The 20,140-nt window shown below is 36.5% G+C and overlaps 1 protein-coding gene across 2 annotated transcripts; it reads right to left on the bottom strand.

The window, feature by feature from the left end:
- Positions 1-1,944: 1,944 nt before the first annotated feature.
- Positions 1,945-19,199, bottom strand: LOC138316240 (lysine--tRNA ligase-like). Of its 2 annotated transcripts, XM_069257849.1 has the most exons (13): positions 19,075-19,199; positions 15,805-16,025; positions 15,087-15,216; positions 14,634-14,796; positions 14,150-14,243; positions 13,860-13,942; positions 13,212-13,441; positions 10,633-10,752; positions 8,999-9,161; positions 7,392-7,565; positions 4,696-4,994; positions 3,048-3,191; positions 1,945-2,669 (listed from the first exon to the last, which is right to left on the bottom strand). In XM_069257849.1, exons 2-13 carry the CDS (start codon positions 15,957-15,959, stop codon positions 2,574-2,576), a joined length of 1,851 nt encoding a protein of 616 aa, XP_069113950.1. In that variant the 5' UTR covers positions 15,960-16,025; positions 19,075-19,199; the 3' UTR covers positions 1,945-2,573. The 2 variants fall into 2 exon arrangements, with proteins under 2 accessions (XP_069113950.1, XP_069113952.1); XM_069257851.1 differs by lacking the exon at positions 15,805-16,025 and having other exon boundaries at positions 19,075-19,193.
- Between the last annotated feature and the right edge of the window lie 941 nt (positions 19,200-20,140).

The following is a 20,140-nucleotide window of genomic DNA, read 5'->3' as shown; positions in this document are numbered from 1 at the left end:
GGTCCACATAATGATATTTTTTCGGGGAAATATTAAACAGGATCACATTGTACATATACAAAATAATACTCTTTAATATCAGATACGTTTATGTATTTCAAGATTATTATCTTTTTGAAAATACGCTACATTTCGTTGTTTCATATCATTTTCCGTATCAATTCTATAGTCACATACATGTAAGTATACCTTAGCAAGTTTACAACAAATCTTTTGCATCGAAAACTGTAATAAACGTTTGTTTCATTTCAAGTACTATTCGCATATAAATCCCAATTGTATTATCTGTTTTCGGACTATCGGGCCTTCGGACTATTGGGCCTTTGGACTAACGGGCCTTAGGACTAATGGGCCTTCGGACTATTGGGCCGTAGGGATATAAGGCGGTCACCCTAAGAAGAACTTAAATGTTAAAGAAAAAGAATATTTCAGTGCTTTTTGAGACAAGAGATCCTATGCGCCCACCAAAGAATGATCTACGTCTGACAATGGAAAAAGGATTTTTTCTCTGCTTTTCAAACTTTTACATCAAATTACTATATATGAAAATTGAGAAAGATCCTTTCAGTACTTTCTAAGATATATAACCCTATCAAACTTCAATTGACAAAATCCAAGATGGCAGCCTGTCGGCCATCTTGTTTACCAATTGGTCCCAAAATGCACTATGCACAACTAAGGCCCTAGGGAAACCTACATGTGGAATTTGAGAGAGATTCCTTTAGTACTTTCGTAAAAAAGCAGTAACAAACTTTAACTATCAGAATCCAAGATGGCTGCCTGGTGGCTATCTTGTTGACTGACCTGTCCCATAATGCTATTTGCACACAAGGGCCCTAAAGGAACCTACATGTGAAATTTGAGAGAAATCCCTACAGTACTTTCTGAGAAATAGCGGTAATAGACTTTAGCTATCAAAATCCAAGATGGCTGCCTAGCGGCAATCTTGTCGACCAACCGTCCCCAAAATGCAATCTACACAACTAGGGCTCTAGGGGAACCTACATGTAAAATTTGAGAGAGATCCATTCAGTACTTTCGCAGCAATAGCGGTAACAAATTTTAACAATCAAAATCCAAGATGGCTGATCTGTGGCCATTTTGTCGACCGATCTGTCCCAAAATGTAATATGCACAACTAAGGCCCTAGGGGAACCTACATGTGAAATTTGAGAGAGATCCCTTTAGTACTTTCTGAGAAAAAGCGGTAACAAACTTTTACTATCAAAATCCAAGATGGCGGCCGGCCTTATGGCCATCTTGTTTGCACAACTAGGGCCCTAGGGGAACATACATATGAAATTTTAGAAAGATTCCTTCAGCTCTTTCTGAGAAATAGCGGTAACAAGGAATGTTAAAGGACCACGGACCATGGACGAAAAGCTATTTGAATAGCCGACCATCTGATGATGGTGGGCTAAAAATCTGGTAACAAAAATTGTTTACGAATGCATGGGAAGCGATTTGAATAGCAGTCAGCCCACCATCTGATGATTTGGACTAAAAACTGAATTGTGTAAAAGCTTCACAGTTGTTCAAAAGATGATTAGGCTAATCCCTTCAACAACAGTCAAAATAAAGACAATTTCTGTTAAATCTATAAATATGAATTGCTTTCTAAAACACTCCATTTACTTGCCAACTTTACAAAATATATTAATATGAATTGCAGCAAATGAGAAATGAAAATTTTGCTTATAATGTAATTAGGCTAATCGTCATTTAAACAACAGGCCTGATGATTTTGGTTCTTCAATTATTGTCTGTTCAGTCTATTATAGTCTGTTGTTTTCCTGATGAACAGTCAAAACCTGTTTACAGACAGATTTACTTTAGTCTGTGACTAAGACAAGAGCCTTATAATTCTTGGCCTTTGATTTCAATATAGCAAAGACTGACATGAATCTTCAGTACAGTGAACACACAAATAAGTTAGGAAATAAATCTATTCAATAAAGCACTTTTATTATGACATCAGGAATAAACAAACATGTCACTGAAACAATGATCAATTTACACAGGAAAGTATTTGCAACTGATCTGACTATTGTTACATATATAATGTTTTAATCATGATGGCAATGCATACCCATAATAACCTTTTAAGTCTATGAATGAATCATCTATTCATCATAATATAAGTGTATGTTTGATATATGTCTGATACTACTTATGTTACAATAAGATGATACTCCTGTCGTGTCACAAAGTTGTTGTACACATTGTTGTTTGTGGTTTAAAGGTAACAAGACTACTTGCTTTATTCTAATGTTATGTTATTATACATATCAACTATTCAGGCAGTACTCTTTCATTCCACATCCAAAGCATGGATCGTTTCTACTATTAAAGGCAGCGTAAGAAGATATTATCCTCAGAATTAGGACTGTTAATTACACTTTGAAGATTTGTGAAACAGGTAGTGAAAAATTCATGAATTGCAATAAATAATTATCTAATGTCTTCAAAATTTATGTAACTTGCTCAATTATTAAATTGCCATAGTTACATGCATCGAATGTCAGTTGATAATTGGGGTAAAATTATAATGTCCTAAGAACGATAACTCTATTTCATGATGCCGGTGCTTTATCAGCTGGAGTTTCCTCCCCTTCTGTTGCTCCCTTCTTCTGATCATCAGGCTTCATGGCAGGGAATAGTAGCACCTCCTATAATAATGCGAGAAATAGAGAAATGTAGGGAAGATAATTATTCAATAGCTTAATGATTTTAATTGACTTAGAATTCACGAAGAGCGACTACTGTTGTGGTTACAGCCAATGACAAAGTGTGAATTAAACAAACACATTTACTTTAGTATCAAACATATCACAACATCCAATAAATACCTTACTCTTGTTTATGAAGCTACCTTTAGGAAATATTTAACTTGCAAAGAAATATTCATATCAAACAGAAACATTAGCATCAAGTAAAGTATTTAATAAAACATGTTATAGATTAATTATATGGTCTGGCCAAGCTTGTAATGTTATCAAAGTTTAGTGCCGTTTTGGATAAAGAAATTGAGGAGACGTGCGACGTACCTTAATGTTATTGGAGTCTGTGAGGAACATACACAGTCTGTCTATACCCATTCCCCAGCCTGCAGTAGGCGGCAGTCCATACTCCAGGGAAGTACAGAAATTATCATCTACAAACATCGCCTCGTCATCACCGGCAGCCTTGTCCTGTTAAACCAGAATCAATGTAAGTAAACAGTGGACAAAAGGTCACCAAATATCAACAGTAAACACAAGGTCACCAAATATCAACAGTAAACACTGGGTCACCAAATATCAACAGTTAATACAAGGTCACCAAATATCGACAGTAAACAGGGTCACCAAACATCAACAGTAAACACAATGTCACCAAATATCAACAGTAAACACAAGGTCACCAAATATCACCAATCAACACAGGGTCACCAAATATCAACAGTAAACATAGGGTCACCAAATATCAACAGTAAACACAGGATCACCAAACATCAACAGTAAACACAGGGTCACCAAACATCAACAGTAAACACAGGGTCACCAAATATCAACAGTAAACACAAGGTCACCAAATATCAACACTAAACACAAGGTCACCAAACATCAACAGTAAACACAGGGTCACCAAATATCAACAGTAAACACAGTGTCACCAAATATCAACAGTGAACACAGGGTCACCAAATATCAACAGTAAACACTAGGTCACCAAATATCAACAGTAAACACAAGGTCACCAAATATCAACAGTAAACACAAGGTCACCAAATATCTACAGTACACACAAGGTCACCAAATATCAACAGTAAACACTGGGTCACTAAATATCAACAGTAAACAAAAGGTCACCAAATATCAACAGTAAACACAGGGTCACCAAATATCAACAGTAAACACAAGGTCACCAAATGTCAACAGTAAACACAGGGTCACAAAATATCAACAGTAAACAAAAGGTCACCAAATATCAACAGTAAACAAAAGGTCACCAAATATTAACAGTAAACACAAGGTCACCAAATATCAACAGTTAACACAAGGTCTCCAAATATACAACATATTTTAGAACAAAAGACCCATGGGCCTTAGCGGTCATCTGACTATACAACATATAGTCATTTAAAGATTTTAACCATTTCGACCCCTGTGACCTTGTGGAATGAAGTACTGATTGCGCATGCACCAAAGGCAAAATAAATTATTTTATATTAGTTTTTGTGTTAATTAGACATATATATACACGATTAAACACCAATTATTGTTCAAATGATGAATATCATTTATGCTCTGTCGGCGGTGGAGCATCTTTAAACAAGAGGCCCAGAGGGCCTGTGTCGCTCACCTGGTTTGTAATGTCAAGTCATGTTCTGAATACAGGTTCATTGTTTCTTTTCTGAAGGAATTTGAATATTTACCTCTTATTTCCCTATTGGGCTTCGCCTCTCCTACCCCCCGGGGGTCAGAGCCAAAATTTATACAAGTTCTGTTCCCCTTCCCCCAAGGATGTTTGTGGCCAAATTTGGTTACAATCCATGCAGAACTCTAGGACAAGTAGCGATTTATAGGATTTACCTCTATTTCCCCTATTGGAACCCGCCCCTCCTGGTCCAGGGGGGGGGTCAGAGCCAAAATTTATACAGGTTCTGTTCCCCTTCCCCCAAGGATGACATCATGCTATTGGTATGACACTTACCTGAGCTTGCTGTGCGAACCTCTCTCTCTGTACCACTGGGTCGTTCAACTCAGTGTAGGCGTTACAGATTTCCTTCTTACACGTAAACAGTTCAAACCTCTCTGTTAAGCCTGGGATGGACCGGTGCCACTTGGCTAGTGGACTCATGACCTGGGGGTGTTCTATGATGTAGGTAGGGTTAATACACTTCTCCTCGATGTACTCTCCTACTAGCTTGTCTAGTAACCGGGCCGCCGTCCTTGGTGGGGAACACTCAACTCCATGTTTGACACAGAGATCATCTAAAAACTTCTTTGTGCCTAAAAAAATTAATGAACATGTGTATAGAAAAGGTAGTCTATGTTATAGACATAAGAATTTATTGTAACAGTATCATTTATTTCATTCTGAATGAGAGTGCAACTTGCATTAAATAAAACTGGTTTGAATCGTGTCGTATGAATTATACTAAAAGGTAATTTTCCAGCTGAGTTTTACAGTTTAAGATATATCCATTATTTTTCTCCTTTATGTGTTTTTAATCCTATGTGTAAGTGAATGTAATCGAGGAATCATAAAAGATAACCCATGTTTTAAAGGACGAGGAGGAAAGTAGAAATCCTGGAGAAAACCCTATTAACTACATGTCAACAAAGCAGTTTCTACAGTCTCTTAACACAATGGTGAATCCTAATACACATAGCTGTATATCAGACAACACCACAACCACCAGCCCATTCATTATCAAAATTGAAGTGCTTGGGATCTGTATAACTACAGAGCTTCAGATGATTTTGCATGAGCATGGATCATCAGGTCCATCAGAGCCAAAAAGAGCTGGTCATTTTTCGAAACCATGGGCCAGCTTATTTTGTGATTGTTTACTCATGTTGCTTTGTATGTTAATGAGTAAATAAAAGAAAATTTGTATCAGATTTGATACAAACTATTCAATTAACCCATATAACTGCATTTCTATTTTTCAATAACATTTATTGTATACTGAAAGTAAGCATCATAACCCCAAAGTTTAATTTTGAATCACAACCATACAATGATGCTATTGATACCATACAAATATGCTATCCAATACATAGGTTCAGAGACAAAGTAATTTATATGAAAATAGTAGCCTAATTGACCTTTTTGACCTCGCACCTATTGCCGTTTAAGGCCCCGGGGGTCAGCCTTATCATTTGTACAATTTCAAATCCCAACCCTTTAAGGATGCTACCATTGCATTATAAGTGCTCTTCCATTCTTAGTTGCAGAGAAGAAGTCGTTTATATGGAAATAGCTAAATTGACCCCTTTTGACCCCACCCTTCAGGCTCCTGGGGGGGTCAGCCCCATCATTTGCAAAATTTTGAATCCAAACCCTTTAAGGATGTAACCATTGCATTATGAGTGCAATCCCATGTTAAGTTGCAGAGAAAAAGTCATTTATATGGAAATTGACCATTTTTGACCCCGCCCCTCAGGCCCCCGGGGGTCAGCCCTATCATTTGCACAATTTTGAATCCCCATACTATAAGGATGCTACCATTGCATTATGGGTGCTATACCATGCTTAGTTTTAGAGAAGAAGTCATTTATACGGAAATAGCCAAATTGACCCCTTTTGACCCCGCCCCTCAGGCCCCCGGGGGGTCAGCCCTATCATTTGCACAATTTTGAATCCCCACCCTATAAGGATGCTACCATTGCATTATGGGTGCTATACCATACTTAGTTTCAGAGAAGAAGTCGTTTATATGGAAATAGCCAAATTGGCCCCTTTTGACCCCGCCTCTCAGGCCCCCGGGGGGGCAGCCCCATTATTTGTACAATTTTGAATCCCCACCCTATAAGGATGATATCACTGCATTATGGGTGCTATCCCATGCTTGGTTTCAGAGAAGAAGTCGTTTATATGGAAATAGCCAAATTGACCCCGCCCCTCAGGCCCCCGGGGGGTCAGCCCCATCATTTGTACAATTTTGAATCCCCACCCTATAAGGATGCTACCATTGCATTATGGGTGCTATCCCATGCTTGGTTTCAGAGAAGAAGTCGTTTATATGGAAATAGCCAAATTGACCCCTTTTGGCCCCGCCCCTCAGGCCCCTGGGGGGGTCAGCCCCATCATTTGTACAATTTTCAGTTAGTAGCCCATAAGGATGCTACAAGTCAAATTTTATTGAAATCCGACCAGCGGTTATGGAGAAGAAGTCGATTGTTGACGGACGCCGGACGCTGCAGTATCCCATAAGCTCACCTCGGTCCTTTGGACCAGGTGAGCTAATAAACCCACTAGATTTTGCAAAGTCTATGAAATAACTCATTGATTCTATGATAAATTTATCCATGCTAACATTCCTTCTTGGTCTGTCTGTCTGGATCTGATAGACTCGGCATATGCAGAAAGTGGTTACATGATTTTACAGAATGGGCACTAACTTGCTGTTCGCAGTTACTATCGTTTTAGCTTATATTTGCATTGTGCTGATTGACGCATGCAGAAGGAATTTTGTGCGTCATTCAAAAAAAATAAAAAAATTGCAGGATTGGCATGGGCGCACCGTTCATCTGAAGCTCTGTAACTAACTATAATTCATTTAATAGTAATATTCTCTAACTAATGCTTTATATGTCTGAGAAAAGTCTGTGCCTAATAACACATTTAACTATCTCATCGATATAATTACACCCAGTTAGTGTGAGTGACTCGGAACCTACCTTCCGAGGCAAACTCCGTAGCTGCTGGGAACTTGACAGTAAGTATTTTCTCTAGTTCTGGGATCATGCTGACTCTCTTGAAGGGTGGGGAGTAGTCCACTTCCCATTCTGGTCCGTCTGGTCCCTCTGGATGGTACTTCACCTTGTAGCCTCCCGTCACATACTTTACCATCCCTGAGGACACGACCAATTTACTTAATACTTAACACAGATTAACGACAATCCTAAACTCCAGACTCCCCTGATCATATGTACCGAGGACACAACCAATTTACTTAATACTTAACACAGATTAACGACAATCCTAAACTCCAGACTCCCCTGATCATATGTACCAACAATCCTAAACTCCAGACTCCCCTGATCAAATGTACCGACAATCCTAAACTCCAGACTCCCCTGATCAAATGTACCGACAATCCTAAACTCTAGACTCCCCTGATCAAATGTACCGACAATCCTAACTCCAGACTCCCTGATCATATGTACCGACAATCCTAAACTCCAGACTCCCTGATCATATGTACCGACAATCCTAAACTCCAGACTCCCCTGATCATATGTACCGACAATCCTAAACTCCAGACTCCCTGATCAAATGTACCGACAATCCTAAACTCCAGACTCCCTGATCATATGTACCAACAATCCTAAACTCCAGACTCCCCTGATCATATGTACCGACAATCCTAAACTACAGACTCCCCTGATCATATGTAACGACAGTTCTAAACTCCAGACTCCCCTCATCATATGTACCAACAATCCTAAACTCTAGACTCCCCTGATCAAATGTACCAACAATCCTAAACTCCAGACTCCCTGATCATATGTACCGACAATCCTAAATTCCAGACTCCCCTGATCAAATGTACCAACAATCCTAAACTCCCGACTCCCTGATCATATGTACCGACAATCATAAATTCCAGACTCCCCTGATCAAATGTACCAACAATCCTAAACTCCAGACTCCCTGATCATATGTACCGACAATCATAAATTCCAGACTCCCCTGATCAAATGTACCAACAATCCTAAACTCCAGACTCCCTGATCATATGTACCGACAATCCTAAATTCCAGACTCCCCTGATCAAATGTACCAACAATCCTAAACTCCAGACTCCCCTGATCAAATGTACCAACAATCCTTAACTCTAGACTCCCCTGATCAAATGTACTAATGTGTGCACAACATTCTAGAACTTAGCTAATATTTTATCATGAGAAGAGCTCTTTATTTGAAATATAGATGACAAGCAATACACAATGTAGCAGAATGTTATGGAGGAATTGCACTTCAAACAAACGAGAAATTAATATTAAGCCCATTGAAAAAAGGATTTGTTAAATATTACTAACTGGTTAGTACTTTTACAAACTAAGACATCAATAACACCAAAAGTTTAGTTCAGATTGTGGTAATTGCACTTGCCGTAGCCTTTTGCTGGAGCACTGCAGGTGTTATAATTCAATATTGATCTTTTCTATTTGGTTATTTCCATGCGTATGGCATAGTATTAAAACCCTGTATGGAAAATGTTCCAACATGTACAGTAGTTTAACATAAAACTGCCTCTTGATTGGTTACATGATTATCTTACCTGAAACAAGATTTTCTGTGATCTTCATGAGGTCTTCATAATCAGCATAGGCCATATAAAACTCACACGTCGTGAACTCTGGATTATGTGTAAGGTCAATTCCCTCATTTCTGAACTGTCGGCCAATTTCATACACTCGATCTATACCACCAACAACTAACATCTACAACACAAATCATTTTAAAGGGTTTTAATTATGTCGTGTTTACAGCTGTGTCAAGGTATTAATTACGTCAAGTGTACATTTGAAAAAAGAGATCCCAGAGGGATCTTGGCGCCCACCAAAGAATGATCTATATCTGACAAAGGAAAGATGGATCTTTTCTCTACTTTTTAAACTTTTTCAAACATACTACATATAAAATTTGAGACAGATCGCTTCAGTACCTTTTGAGAAATAGCGGTAACAAACTTCAACTATCAAAATCCAAGATGACTCCTTGGCGGCCATCTTGTTGATCAATCGGTCCCAAATCACAATATGCACAACTAGGGCCCTAGGGGAACCTACATGTGAAATTTGAGAAAGATCCATTCAATACTTTCTGAGAAATAGCGATAACAAACTTTGAATATAAAAATCCAAGATGGCTGCCTGACAGCAATTTTGTTGCCCGATCGGTCCCAAATCATAATATGCACAACTAGGGCCCTAGGGGAACCTACATATGAATTTTGAGACAGATCCCTTCAGTACAGCGATAACAAACTTTGAATAACAAAATCCAAGATGGCTGCCTGGCGGCCATCTTGTTAACTGATCGTTCCCAAAATGCAAAATGCACAACTAAGTCCCTAGGGGAACCTACATATGAAATTTGAGACAGATCCCTTCAGTACTATCTGAGAAATAGCCATAACAAACTTTAACTATCGAAATCCAAGATGGCGGCCATCTTGTTCACCGATTGGTCCAAAAATGCAATATGCACAACAAGGGCCCTAGGGGAACCTACATATTAAATTTGAGAAAGATCCCTTCAGCACTTTTTGAGAAATGGGGATATCAAACCTTAACTATCAAAATCCAAGATGGCAGCCTGGCGGCCATCTTGTTTTTCCTATCAGCCTCAAAATCTGTATGGTACAAATAGGGACCAAGGGTAACCTCCATGTGAAGTGTGAACAAAATCCCTTCAGTAGTTCTCAAGAAATATCGATAACAAACTACAACTGCCAAAATCAAAGATGGCTGCCTGGCGGCCATCTTGTTTTTCCGATCAGCCTCAAAATCTGTATGGCACAACTAGGTACCAAGGGTAACCTCCATGTGAAGTTTGAACAAAATCCCTTCAGTAGTTCTCAAGAAATATCGATAACAAACTTCAACTGCCAAAATCAAAGATGGCTGTATGGCGGCCATCTTGTTTTTCCGATCAGCCTCAAAATCTGTATGGCACAAATATGGACCAAGGGGACCCTCCATGTGAAGTTTGAACAAAATCCCTGCAGCAGTTTTTAAGAAATAGCGATAACAAGCATTGTTTACGGACGGATGACGGATGGCGGACGACGGACGACGGACCAGGGACGCAGGGCGATTTGAATAAAAATAACTTTCAATCCTACGATACAACACAATTTTGTTTGCTACAACCTGATATGAAAATGATGTGTTAGTGAGTGAGACTTACTTTGAGGTAAAGCTCAGGTGCTACTCTCATAAACAGATCCATGTTGAGTTCATTGTGATGAGTGATAAAGGGTTTAGCTGTAGCCCCACCAGGAATCATGTTCATTAATGGCGTCTCCACCTGTACGATTAAAACAGCAATACTATCTATTTTATGTGCATAAACAAAAACATCAGTTTTCGCAACTGCCTATTCACTTATTAAAGGACGTTTCTGAAGATTCAGTTGTAACTAGAAAATGAGACAAAATTGAAAATAAGATTTCATCATAAATACGGAATATGGCACAGTTTGTTTTATACGTCCATCCTGGTCAGTTGCCAGTTACATAGGTCAGTGCTCAGCTATACACTCTAGCTTTTGTTTGCAAACAAAATCTGATTTGACCTTTAATGAAACTTTGGTTGTCATGAAATATAAAATTGAAACAACAAGAGAACCCATAGGCCTTAAAGGGACATGAACCTTAGATAAGTTGTTCTGTATGCTTAGATATGGTTTTCAGATGTTTATTGAATATTTTATTACAATGATCGGTTATCTAAAATAGCAGGAAAACGTGGGGAATACCTACCTCAAAAATGATAAAAATAGACTGTCATATTCTATTTTTGGAACACAAAACGAAAGCTGGCAGAAAGCGAGGTTATAATGAACAACAAACTTGCTGACATGTCAAGGAATATAAGTTTTCCACATTTTAAGATTATTTTTCTAATTTACGATGGTTGACAAATGAAGTTTAAGCCATATTTGTTATAAAACAATTTGTATTTAGCGTAAGAATGATAAGTCAAAAGTCAAACAAGACTTTTCATTCGACAGGGCACCGCGGAGGGAGGTTCTTGACTTATTGCACAGATGTACGTCATGCAAGTAAAAAGTGGGGAGTTGCTCCCGTCATGCATTTCAGTGATCCTTTTATATTTACCTACTTTCCCAATCGCGCACGTTACTAACTCTTGACATGCACTGTTTTCTATCGGAATTCGTTTGTGTTCTTCACCCACGTTTGACCCACCATTTTGTTTACATATGCAGTGCATTGTGGGAGGTCACTAAAGCAAAGTTCATACAGGAATCAAGATGTGAAATTCAAGGCTTTTCAAGGCTTTTTCAAGGCTTTTCATGATAAAATTCAAGGCATTTATAGCCATATTATAAGCATAAGAATTTCATATTGACAAGGAAATAAAAATGTTTATTTCATTCTTCTCACATTAATCCTTTATATTGATGATATCTGATGAATTTGCAGACATTTTTACGTGAACAAATAATTTGAGAAATTTCAATCTAACCATCACATCTTAGTCTTCCGTTATAACTTCAATTTGCTTGAACAAGATTGACATTACAGATTCTTCAATTCCTCTACTTTCCCATACATCGCTACATCTAACTCATAACCATCCCTCCTCACCCTATCTCAACATCTGTAAGAAGGTCCCAATATTTTGGAGATTGTACCGTCTCAAAATATCGATATTTAACTATGATTTTACCATCTCAAACTGCCGATCTTTAACTATAAATTGCCTTGAACGATATCTAAAGAAAACGATTAAACTAATCCAATTCACTGTCAGAATCTAATATGATATCAAAATGCAGTCATCATTATTGTCCTCACCTGCTGACGATAGCCAGGCTCCCCGCCATGTTTTTGTAGCCGGTTAGTGATGCTGACTGATCTAGCTCGGTTATCTGTCTATCTTATTATTACTTAACCCCTCATAAATAACAAACCCACAGAAGACCCTGATTCTCCTCTTATTAAATAGTGAGTATCATATTACCGATAACAGGTGGTACATTCTAGAGACTCCACAAACGTCATTTTCATTTTCTTGTCAATATGCCGTGATAAGCGTGCTAAGGGTTAAGATTTTTTTAACGATTTTTCTACAATTAACCACCAAAATTAGAAGGTGTCTGTGATAGATTAAATAAATTCAAGGCCTATAATTATGTTTTCAAGGCTATACGACCATTTTTTTTCAAGGCCTTTCAAGGCCATATATCAATTTCAAGGCCTTTCAAGGCAGACACTCAAAATTCCAGGCCTTTTCAAGCCTGTGCGAACCCTGTAAAGTTCAACACTACTATCGTTACAAAATTTGACCGGGCCGGTTCAAAATACAGAAAGATGGAATTTCCATTATAATTATTTTATTTGACACATTTGCACAATAATTGATATTTATTACTTAGTAAGGTATCTGACACGTCTTAAATATGTATTTTACTCAAATTTACATGGTTTATTTAGGTTCATGTCCCTTTAACGGTCATCTGACTATTAATACAATAAAAAGGAGAAGTATAATACACCATTAGTTGTTTAAAAGGTTGTAGTATTTTTTACCTCAGAAACGTTGAAAAACCCAGGTCATTCATTTGAGCAAACTTAGTAGCTTTTTATACCAGCATGCTGCAGGCTAAAAATGAGTACCCTGGGCCTTTTGTTTCTTGAGAAGAAGTTGTTTGAATGAAAAGGTCAGATGACCATGCTAATAAAACTCAATCTTTAGAAAAAGTATGATATATGTGAGTAATATCACTAAATCATAGCTCACCTCTAGAAATCCCATCTCATCTAAAAACTTTCTCATATAATTAATAATCTTTGCCCTGGTTATGAATTTCTGTCTTGTTGTTTCATTGATGATGAGGTCCAGGTATCGCTGCCTGAAGCGCGTCTCCTTGTTTTTTACACCATAAAACAGATGAGGCAGCTGATGAAGGCAGGGCGTGAGGAGAACCATTTTGGTTGGAACTATACTCAGTTCACCCTTCTTTGTTTTACCTGTGCATAAAAAATAACAAAGCTATGGAAAAATCTCATCAAATCTGATGAAATAGTAGATTACTATGAAAATGACATAACAAATGCAGTAATGAATTGTGAAAACTGAAATTCATTTGAGGATATGTATATTAAGAATTTGGATAATCATTTTTCCATAACACAATCTTTTTCAGGATCCTGATCATTGTATAAGAAATGAAACTAAATTTGAAATTTCACAAGTTTTTTTTTTATGGTTTTACTCAGAATTGGCTCATCATGCATCTACACATAGCATAGTCAAAATCATACATAAAGAATAAGGAATTGAATTTGATGAAAGTGTCTTTATTATTTGAATAAGTTTGAAATCCGTAGCCAGATTTAGGTAATGATTATCTAGAACTTCCCCATTGCTGTTTCTGTATCAGCTTACCTGGCTTTCCTTCAACTCCCACAATATCTCCACGCCGTAATTTGTCATTAATGTCCAAGTAAGCTTCCTCAGATTCATAATATCTGAAATGTAAAAAGTAAAGGATAAGTAAAGTAACATTGGCTGTCTACAACCAATTGATAATTGGAAATTAATCAGAGATACACTTCCTTTTTATCTACTTGGCACAGAATAGCATATTCCCTGTAAAGCCTACCATAGTAAGAAACAGGTTGCTTAAGCCAGAAAAACATATTTCTTTATGTAGACAAAAACTCCTGAAAACTTACTTTGCATTAGCCATTATCTGTATCTTAACACCCTCTCCTCGTATATCATAAAATATCAACTTTGGACCCTGCATCCTCTTGGAATGAAGGCGACCTGTAAATACAAATATAACATATCAACACAAGATATTATCATTCTTTTATCATGGATCCAGGTCAATCTGTTGAAATACAGAGGTTTAGAGATCCCAAACCGACATGGATAAAGTACAGATTCACTGTTGATTAATCCCACCTAAGTGATTGTGACGTCATCTTTGGCGTGATTTTTGTGACATCATAATCATCGGTAAGTAGGACTAATCAAAGTTAATTATAAGTTACCCACATCATTTTGGGACCTCGAAACCCATGCACTAGGACTTAATGATGTGTCTTTTTTCCTATCCTACAAGATACTTACAATTATGATTGATAAAATTAGAACTAAAAGCTATGATATGGACTAATTGGATCTGAGATGGGTCTGTCTAGTTTGACCTACCAGACACACTGACAGAGTTCTCGAGTATCTCCCCGGAGTTGATGTCCTTGTACTTGTCTATAAACTCTGTCAGGGACATGCTGACATGGAACTTGTGAGGATATGGGTTCTCATTGTTCTCCTTCCACTGTCGCACAGAGTTGGAGCGCAGCGCAAAGTATTCCTAACATCAATGAAAAAAGTTGATATAAGTAAAGGTATAAAATCTTGAAGGGTATTACTATATCATTATCTACTCATGACAGCCCTATTTGGCATAGTTGCTTTCCTAGACATTCTGAAACTTAAAATGGCACCACAAGTAGAGATGAAGAGAATTTTTTTGATATTCACTTTCAATGCTCTGTAAATAAACAAATCATCAGAGAAACCTGCCAAATATTTCTCGTTAAATAAAATTAAAATTATAATTATACTTAATTTCCTTATCTAGCCGTTCAAATCTTTACTTACATTTGCATCAATCTCCTCATCATCCTGTTGTAGTTTGGGCTTTGATTCTTTCTGTGTCTCTCCAGCCTTCTTTTCCTTCTCTTTTTTTTCCTGTTCCTTTTTCTCTGCCTTCAAACGGCGCTTAAGCTCACTGTAATCAAAATGTCTTATGTTAAATACATTAAACATAAAAGTGTGATAAGTTTTACGACGGTTTCAACAATAAACAGTGCTGTACAGCAGATGAAACATCATTACTTTCATCGTCGGAGACCCACAACTGATCATAATACACTTGGGATAAGTCAAGCGTAGCGTTGTGCAATTCAACTGTGGATCTACGACACTGCACTACCTCACAGTTACCATAATAATGCTGAAGCTTACGATTTAAAAAGCAATAAATATAAATTTACTAATTTTACCTTATTAATTGGGACACATTTGAAAGTATCTTGCATAACATGATGTAAATCTACCTAAAAAGCAGATTATATATGGATTATAAACAAAATCTAGACAATAAATTCAGTTCTTCAGCACTATACACTTCCACATTGAAAAAAAAAATCTTTGAAAGTTTGAAATTATGTAATGTCCTGACACCCTAGATGAACTTGATTTTTCTGAAACATTTTATATATTTGTTTGTACATTGTATACACAAATTCCTACCTAGTAATACTGTTTTTGATTTTTGAATACATGTGTATGAAATATTTCACGACATACATCGTACCTGGTGCACATAAAATTGTGAGATGCTGATGAATGGAATTGTTTTATTGAAGGAAATGAAGGATTGGCAGATCTGCAACCCATCGTCTCTATGGTGACAATTTTAAATAGACGAGGCACCAAAGGGGAAAATCTCTTCATAACGAAAACGAACATCTTGTCCCTCCCACTAGCCGATTAATACCCCAGTAAAATAGTCATAGTGATCTTGGGTCCGTGCTCCTATACAAAATACACAATGAAAACATTGCTTTATAAATACTCTGCTAAATACTGCATTAATGTATTACATGTGCTAATAGGTATTGTAAGAATAATCTTAAAATCTATTTTGTGAATTTAGATCACTATCTTATAGGCTGTTATTACATTATTCAGTTTAACGGACTTCAGTGGTTAATTGACAATTTTATGAGATAGTGAAACAAATTTGAAAAGAGTTGAATATGATTACAACTAAACTTGTTGTTAGGAGGAAAATCTTTCCACCTAATTATTGAATAGTATCCAGAGTTTCAGTTACTTAGGAGTGAAGTTATCTAAATACATATAATACATTAATAGTTTTTTTCTTTTTAATAAAAGAAAGTGTTATTATTGCTCAAAATTCATAACTCATCTCATTAATCTACTATTAGTTTCACAAACATATGAAATATTTCTGTAAAATTATGCATCATCGATACTAGGTACACTGTTATTATATCCATCCCTGAACTATGTCATGGCAAAACTGGAGGCAGGACAAAAAAACTGACCAATGATAGGCCTACAGTGTTCCTTTCAAGTATAAAGAGGGTGATATCAACTTCAAAGCCACACAGTCAAGCGTGTACCGTTATTCGATTGTTTTGATATACATTTATACCAAAAGACCACATTACCTGTCAGTATGTTCTGTAGACTTCAGTTTTGCTATGACATAATGTAGGGGTGGATATAATGTCAGAGAGTGTAACCCCTGGAGGTTCGAGTATGGTAAAATTAATGCCACAAGTCTGGCAGTTGATAAATTATTGTGCGATTATTAGAAAAAGCATGACAATCTGCATGATTGAAATGGTGAATGTCAGACTCTTCTGATGTGTTTGATATGTGTATTTGACTTATGAAATTACTGGGTACCCTGAGGCCTTTTCCATTACCCATAAAGGGTTTTGTTTTGGTTTATATTAGTACTTACTTTTTACTTAGAGTAGAATCTGAAGCTTCTAGGCTTTTCAAATAACCTGCAGCTAAATCTGGATACACAGAAACTTTTTCCATTACTATTCTATAGCTTGAGAGCAATTATTATTATTACTTAAATAACTAAAACTTCTAATTAAAACAACTATGTTCCCAGCAAAATATCAGTTCTTCATTCTTTAGCGACATCCACATGTAATTCTTCTGTCAAACTACGAGCTGTGATTCTTATATGGGGACTGATCTATTACACCAACAGCCATAAATCCCTATCAGTAGTGTTCACTAAAAATAAGGATTTCACCTGATTACATCACCTTCTACATCATTTAGTATATAGCTTTATATACATATAAAATGTTGTAGTATTGCATTATACTTTCAATATTGTAAATAACCTTAACACTTATAGTATCGCTTATCTCTTGTTTTGCCATATTTGGAACTTCGACAATTCAATGTGTGTATGTATAGTCAAAAGTAAAAACCATCTTGATCAAGTTAATGATTTACTATTCTTAGCTGCCATATCATCTCTGAAATATAGTATATGTTTGTAAATAATAAATACATGTATGTATCCAGACATAATGAGAATATCTAGATCAATTTCAGGAAAGTTAAAACATACTCATTGATTTTATCCACATAGAAAGTACTGTGCCAAAAATATGTCTGATATTTATGGATTTCAACCTTTAAACATGCAGATTTTTTCTGCTCATTCAGCTCATAAAATGTGCATAATTTTCCATTACATGAATTTTTGAGAAAGTTAACCTATATCTTATTACAAGGACGTATATGAGAAGGATATCATAAGTCACACTGGGTTTTGGGGCAGTACAACGCAGGAGCTTTTATGTTTGTGCACGGACTGTGACATTGGGCAAGTTATAAACGTTGTGAAATTTAATAAACTTCACATTGGTGTTTTGTTTGACTCGATAAGACAAGTATTTGTTGAGAAAAACGTTTTTTATTCCCGGCTCATAGGTGTCTCACGTGGTGTTTAGTAGTGTAAAGAGATAGTGACGAATCCTTCTCACTTTTGAATCCTTGTTTATTAGCATACAAAATATTTATATCACCATTATGGTAAGAACTAACCAATCACCAGGCAGTATATAACCACGCCTCGATCATGCTCACAAACGTGTATTTACCTAGGTATTATAAGTTGTAGCAAATATTGTACTATTCTTCTTCGATTTTCGTGAGCTCAGTAAAAAATGTTAATTACGTCACAGTGATCAGTAGGGATGCAAGAGTGTGAAGGGATTAAATTTATGATTTTTTTTAGCATATAAGATAAAAGGTGTGTGTAGAACTAGTGCATGAGGGCTTCAAGGGCTACATGGGATATAATTATGTGCCTTGAAGTCCTCAAGTGTAGTGCATTGTACTGCTGCTACAGGGAGGAGATTCCATTGTGTTATTGTTTGAATGGTGCCATGTCAAAATTGTTACGCCTGATTTTGATAACAAAAAGTTTAAAACATCTTCATGCATTTTTCTTACACAGAATTTCTCAATTGGGTAACTTACTCAAACAGGTAACTGTTACTTAATGGGTAACAGTTACCCATATAAAGGGTTGTTCCCAACCTGCAGTGTTCAATCTACGATTATTTTTCGTGGGTCCTTCTCAATGGTTTTTGTGAAAACATTGGGTCCCACAGTGTTATAGATACCCATTTCCAGAAATTTCATGGGTCCTTTTAAAATTCTGTGAGTCGAGGACTCGGGATGCTCACGTAGATTTATCACTGAACCTGTTTATAAGATAATGAGGTTTTAATCATATACTTCGGTGTAAATTATGACACACTGATCATTATTTCCTTGAGAATAAATTAAGTAACGAGTAGTTAAGTTGTACTTTTGTAAACAAAGAATGATGCAACTTCTCCCTAGGTAATCAAGAAGTGACAGGAGTCGGCAACAAAACCGGTAGAAATCGGCCCAGCATATTTAGTGATTATTGATGCGTTAACATCATCTTATTAATTATGTCACAACTTGAAAGATTATACAATATATTGAAATGAATATTTTGGTTAACAAATACAATTAGACCCACTTTTTGCTTATTTTTTCTTCTGCCATTCTGTCGTATCACACGTGCGCCAAAATCGTGTCCGGATCTAAATCACTAAAGTGCTTGTATAAGAAGTCGTGGCTAAGAAGTGTGGAAGCGTTCAAAAGAGACAGACGCATGTCCTAAGTCGTGGCTAAGAAGTGTGGAAGCGTTCAAAAGAGACAGACGCATGTCCTAGTCATACTAAATTCAGGAATTTACTCTCATTATAGGCCTATCAGAACTGACTGGAACATTTATACCTTAATAACTAAATAATAAAAGATTATGTATGACAAGCTGTTTTGATATGTAATACATAATAGCTTCTTTAAGTTGAAAAGATTTGTTTTGGGAATATGATGAAGTTCAAAACCTTACCCGAGATTTAAATATATCTAACTGGCATTACTAACGTTAAAGGCCCACTACCTTTCCGGAGCAAAATTTAAAGGTTTCTTAAAAAACATTAATAACAAAAGAAAATATATATCGAAGGCTTAAGATGAGGTTACAACACCAAACATATGCAAAATTTCCTGTCTAATGTACGATAACAGTGGAGATTCTTTTCGCTGTTTTGCCGTCTGGCGCAGTGATAGTCAACTACCGCGCGGCATTTAGGACGACGGCGGGAAACATAAAACGACCCGCGTTATGAAAATTAACATTTTATTTATTCTAATTAAACAGTTCTGATGATGATGATAAGTGTGCTAGTAAACGTATAGCTAATAACTTCTGCGACTCTACAAAATTATTGATCTCGTTTTACATTCCTATTTCAAAAATTAAAAGCCGTTTCGGAAAGGTAGTGGCCCTTTAAAGGCCTAAGCTTATTTATTCTTGGACTAAATAATAAAAAAAACCAATCTAAATAATTTTAATAGCCCAGCCTTTAAAATTAATAACCAAATTATTTTGCCTATCGAAAATGTATACAGTATCTATTGTGATAGAACAGGTTTCTATCGTTGTTGTTGCATTTATTTGTACAGTATGTATATTTGTTATTGCACTCTTCCTTAGGTCTTCACTTCAGTGATCTGTTTATGTATCTTTGACCCAA

The sequence above is a fragment of the Argopecten irradians genome, chromosome 2, assembly GCF_041381155.1.
Source record: "Argopecten irradians isolate NY chromosome 2, Ai_NY, whole genome shotgun sequence".
Lineage (NCBI taxonomy): Eukaryota > Metazoa > Mollusca > Bivalvia > Pectinida > Pectinidae > Argopecten > Argopecten irradians.
The sequence above is the reverse complement of the archived record's forward strand: the minus strand, read 5'-3'. Positions and strand labels throughout refer to the sequence as shown.

Bases quoted from the DNA above. Each gene is read 5' to 3' on its own strand.
- LOC138316240 (XM_069257849.1), bottom strand. From the start codon at position 15,959: ATGTTCGTTTTCGTTATGAAGAGATTTTCCCCTTTGGTGCCTCGTCTA. The intron at 3,192-4,695 runs GTAAGTGTCATA...CTGGTTTAACAG, and splicing joins GGTTCGCACAGCAAGCTCAG to GACAAGGCTGCCGGTGATGA. The intron at 2,670-3,047 runs GTACGTCGCACG...GCATTATTATAG, and splicing joins CAGACTCCAATAACATTAAG to GAGGTGCTACTATTCCCTGC.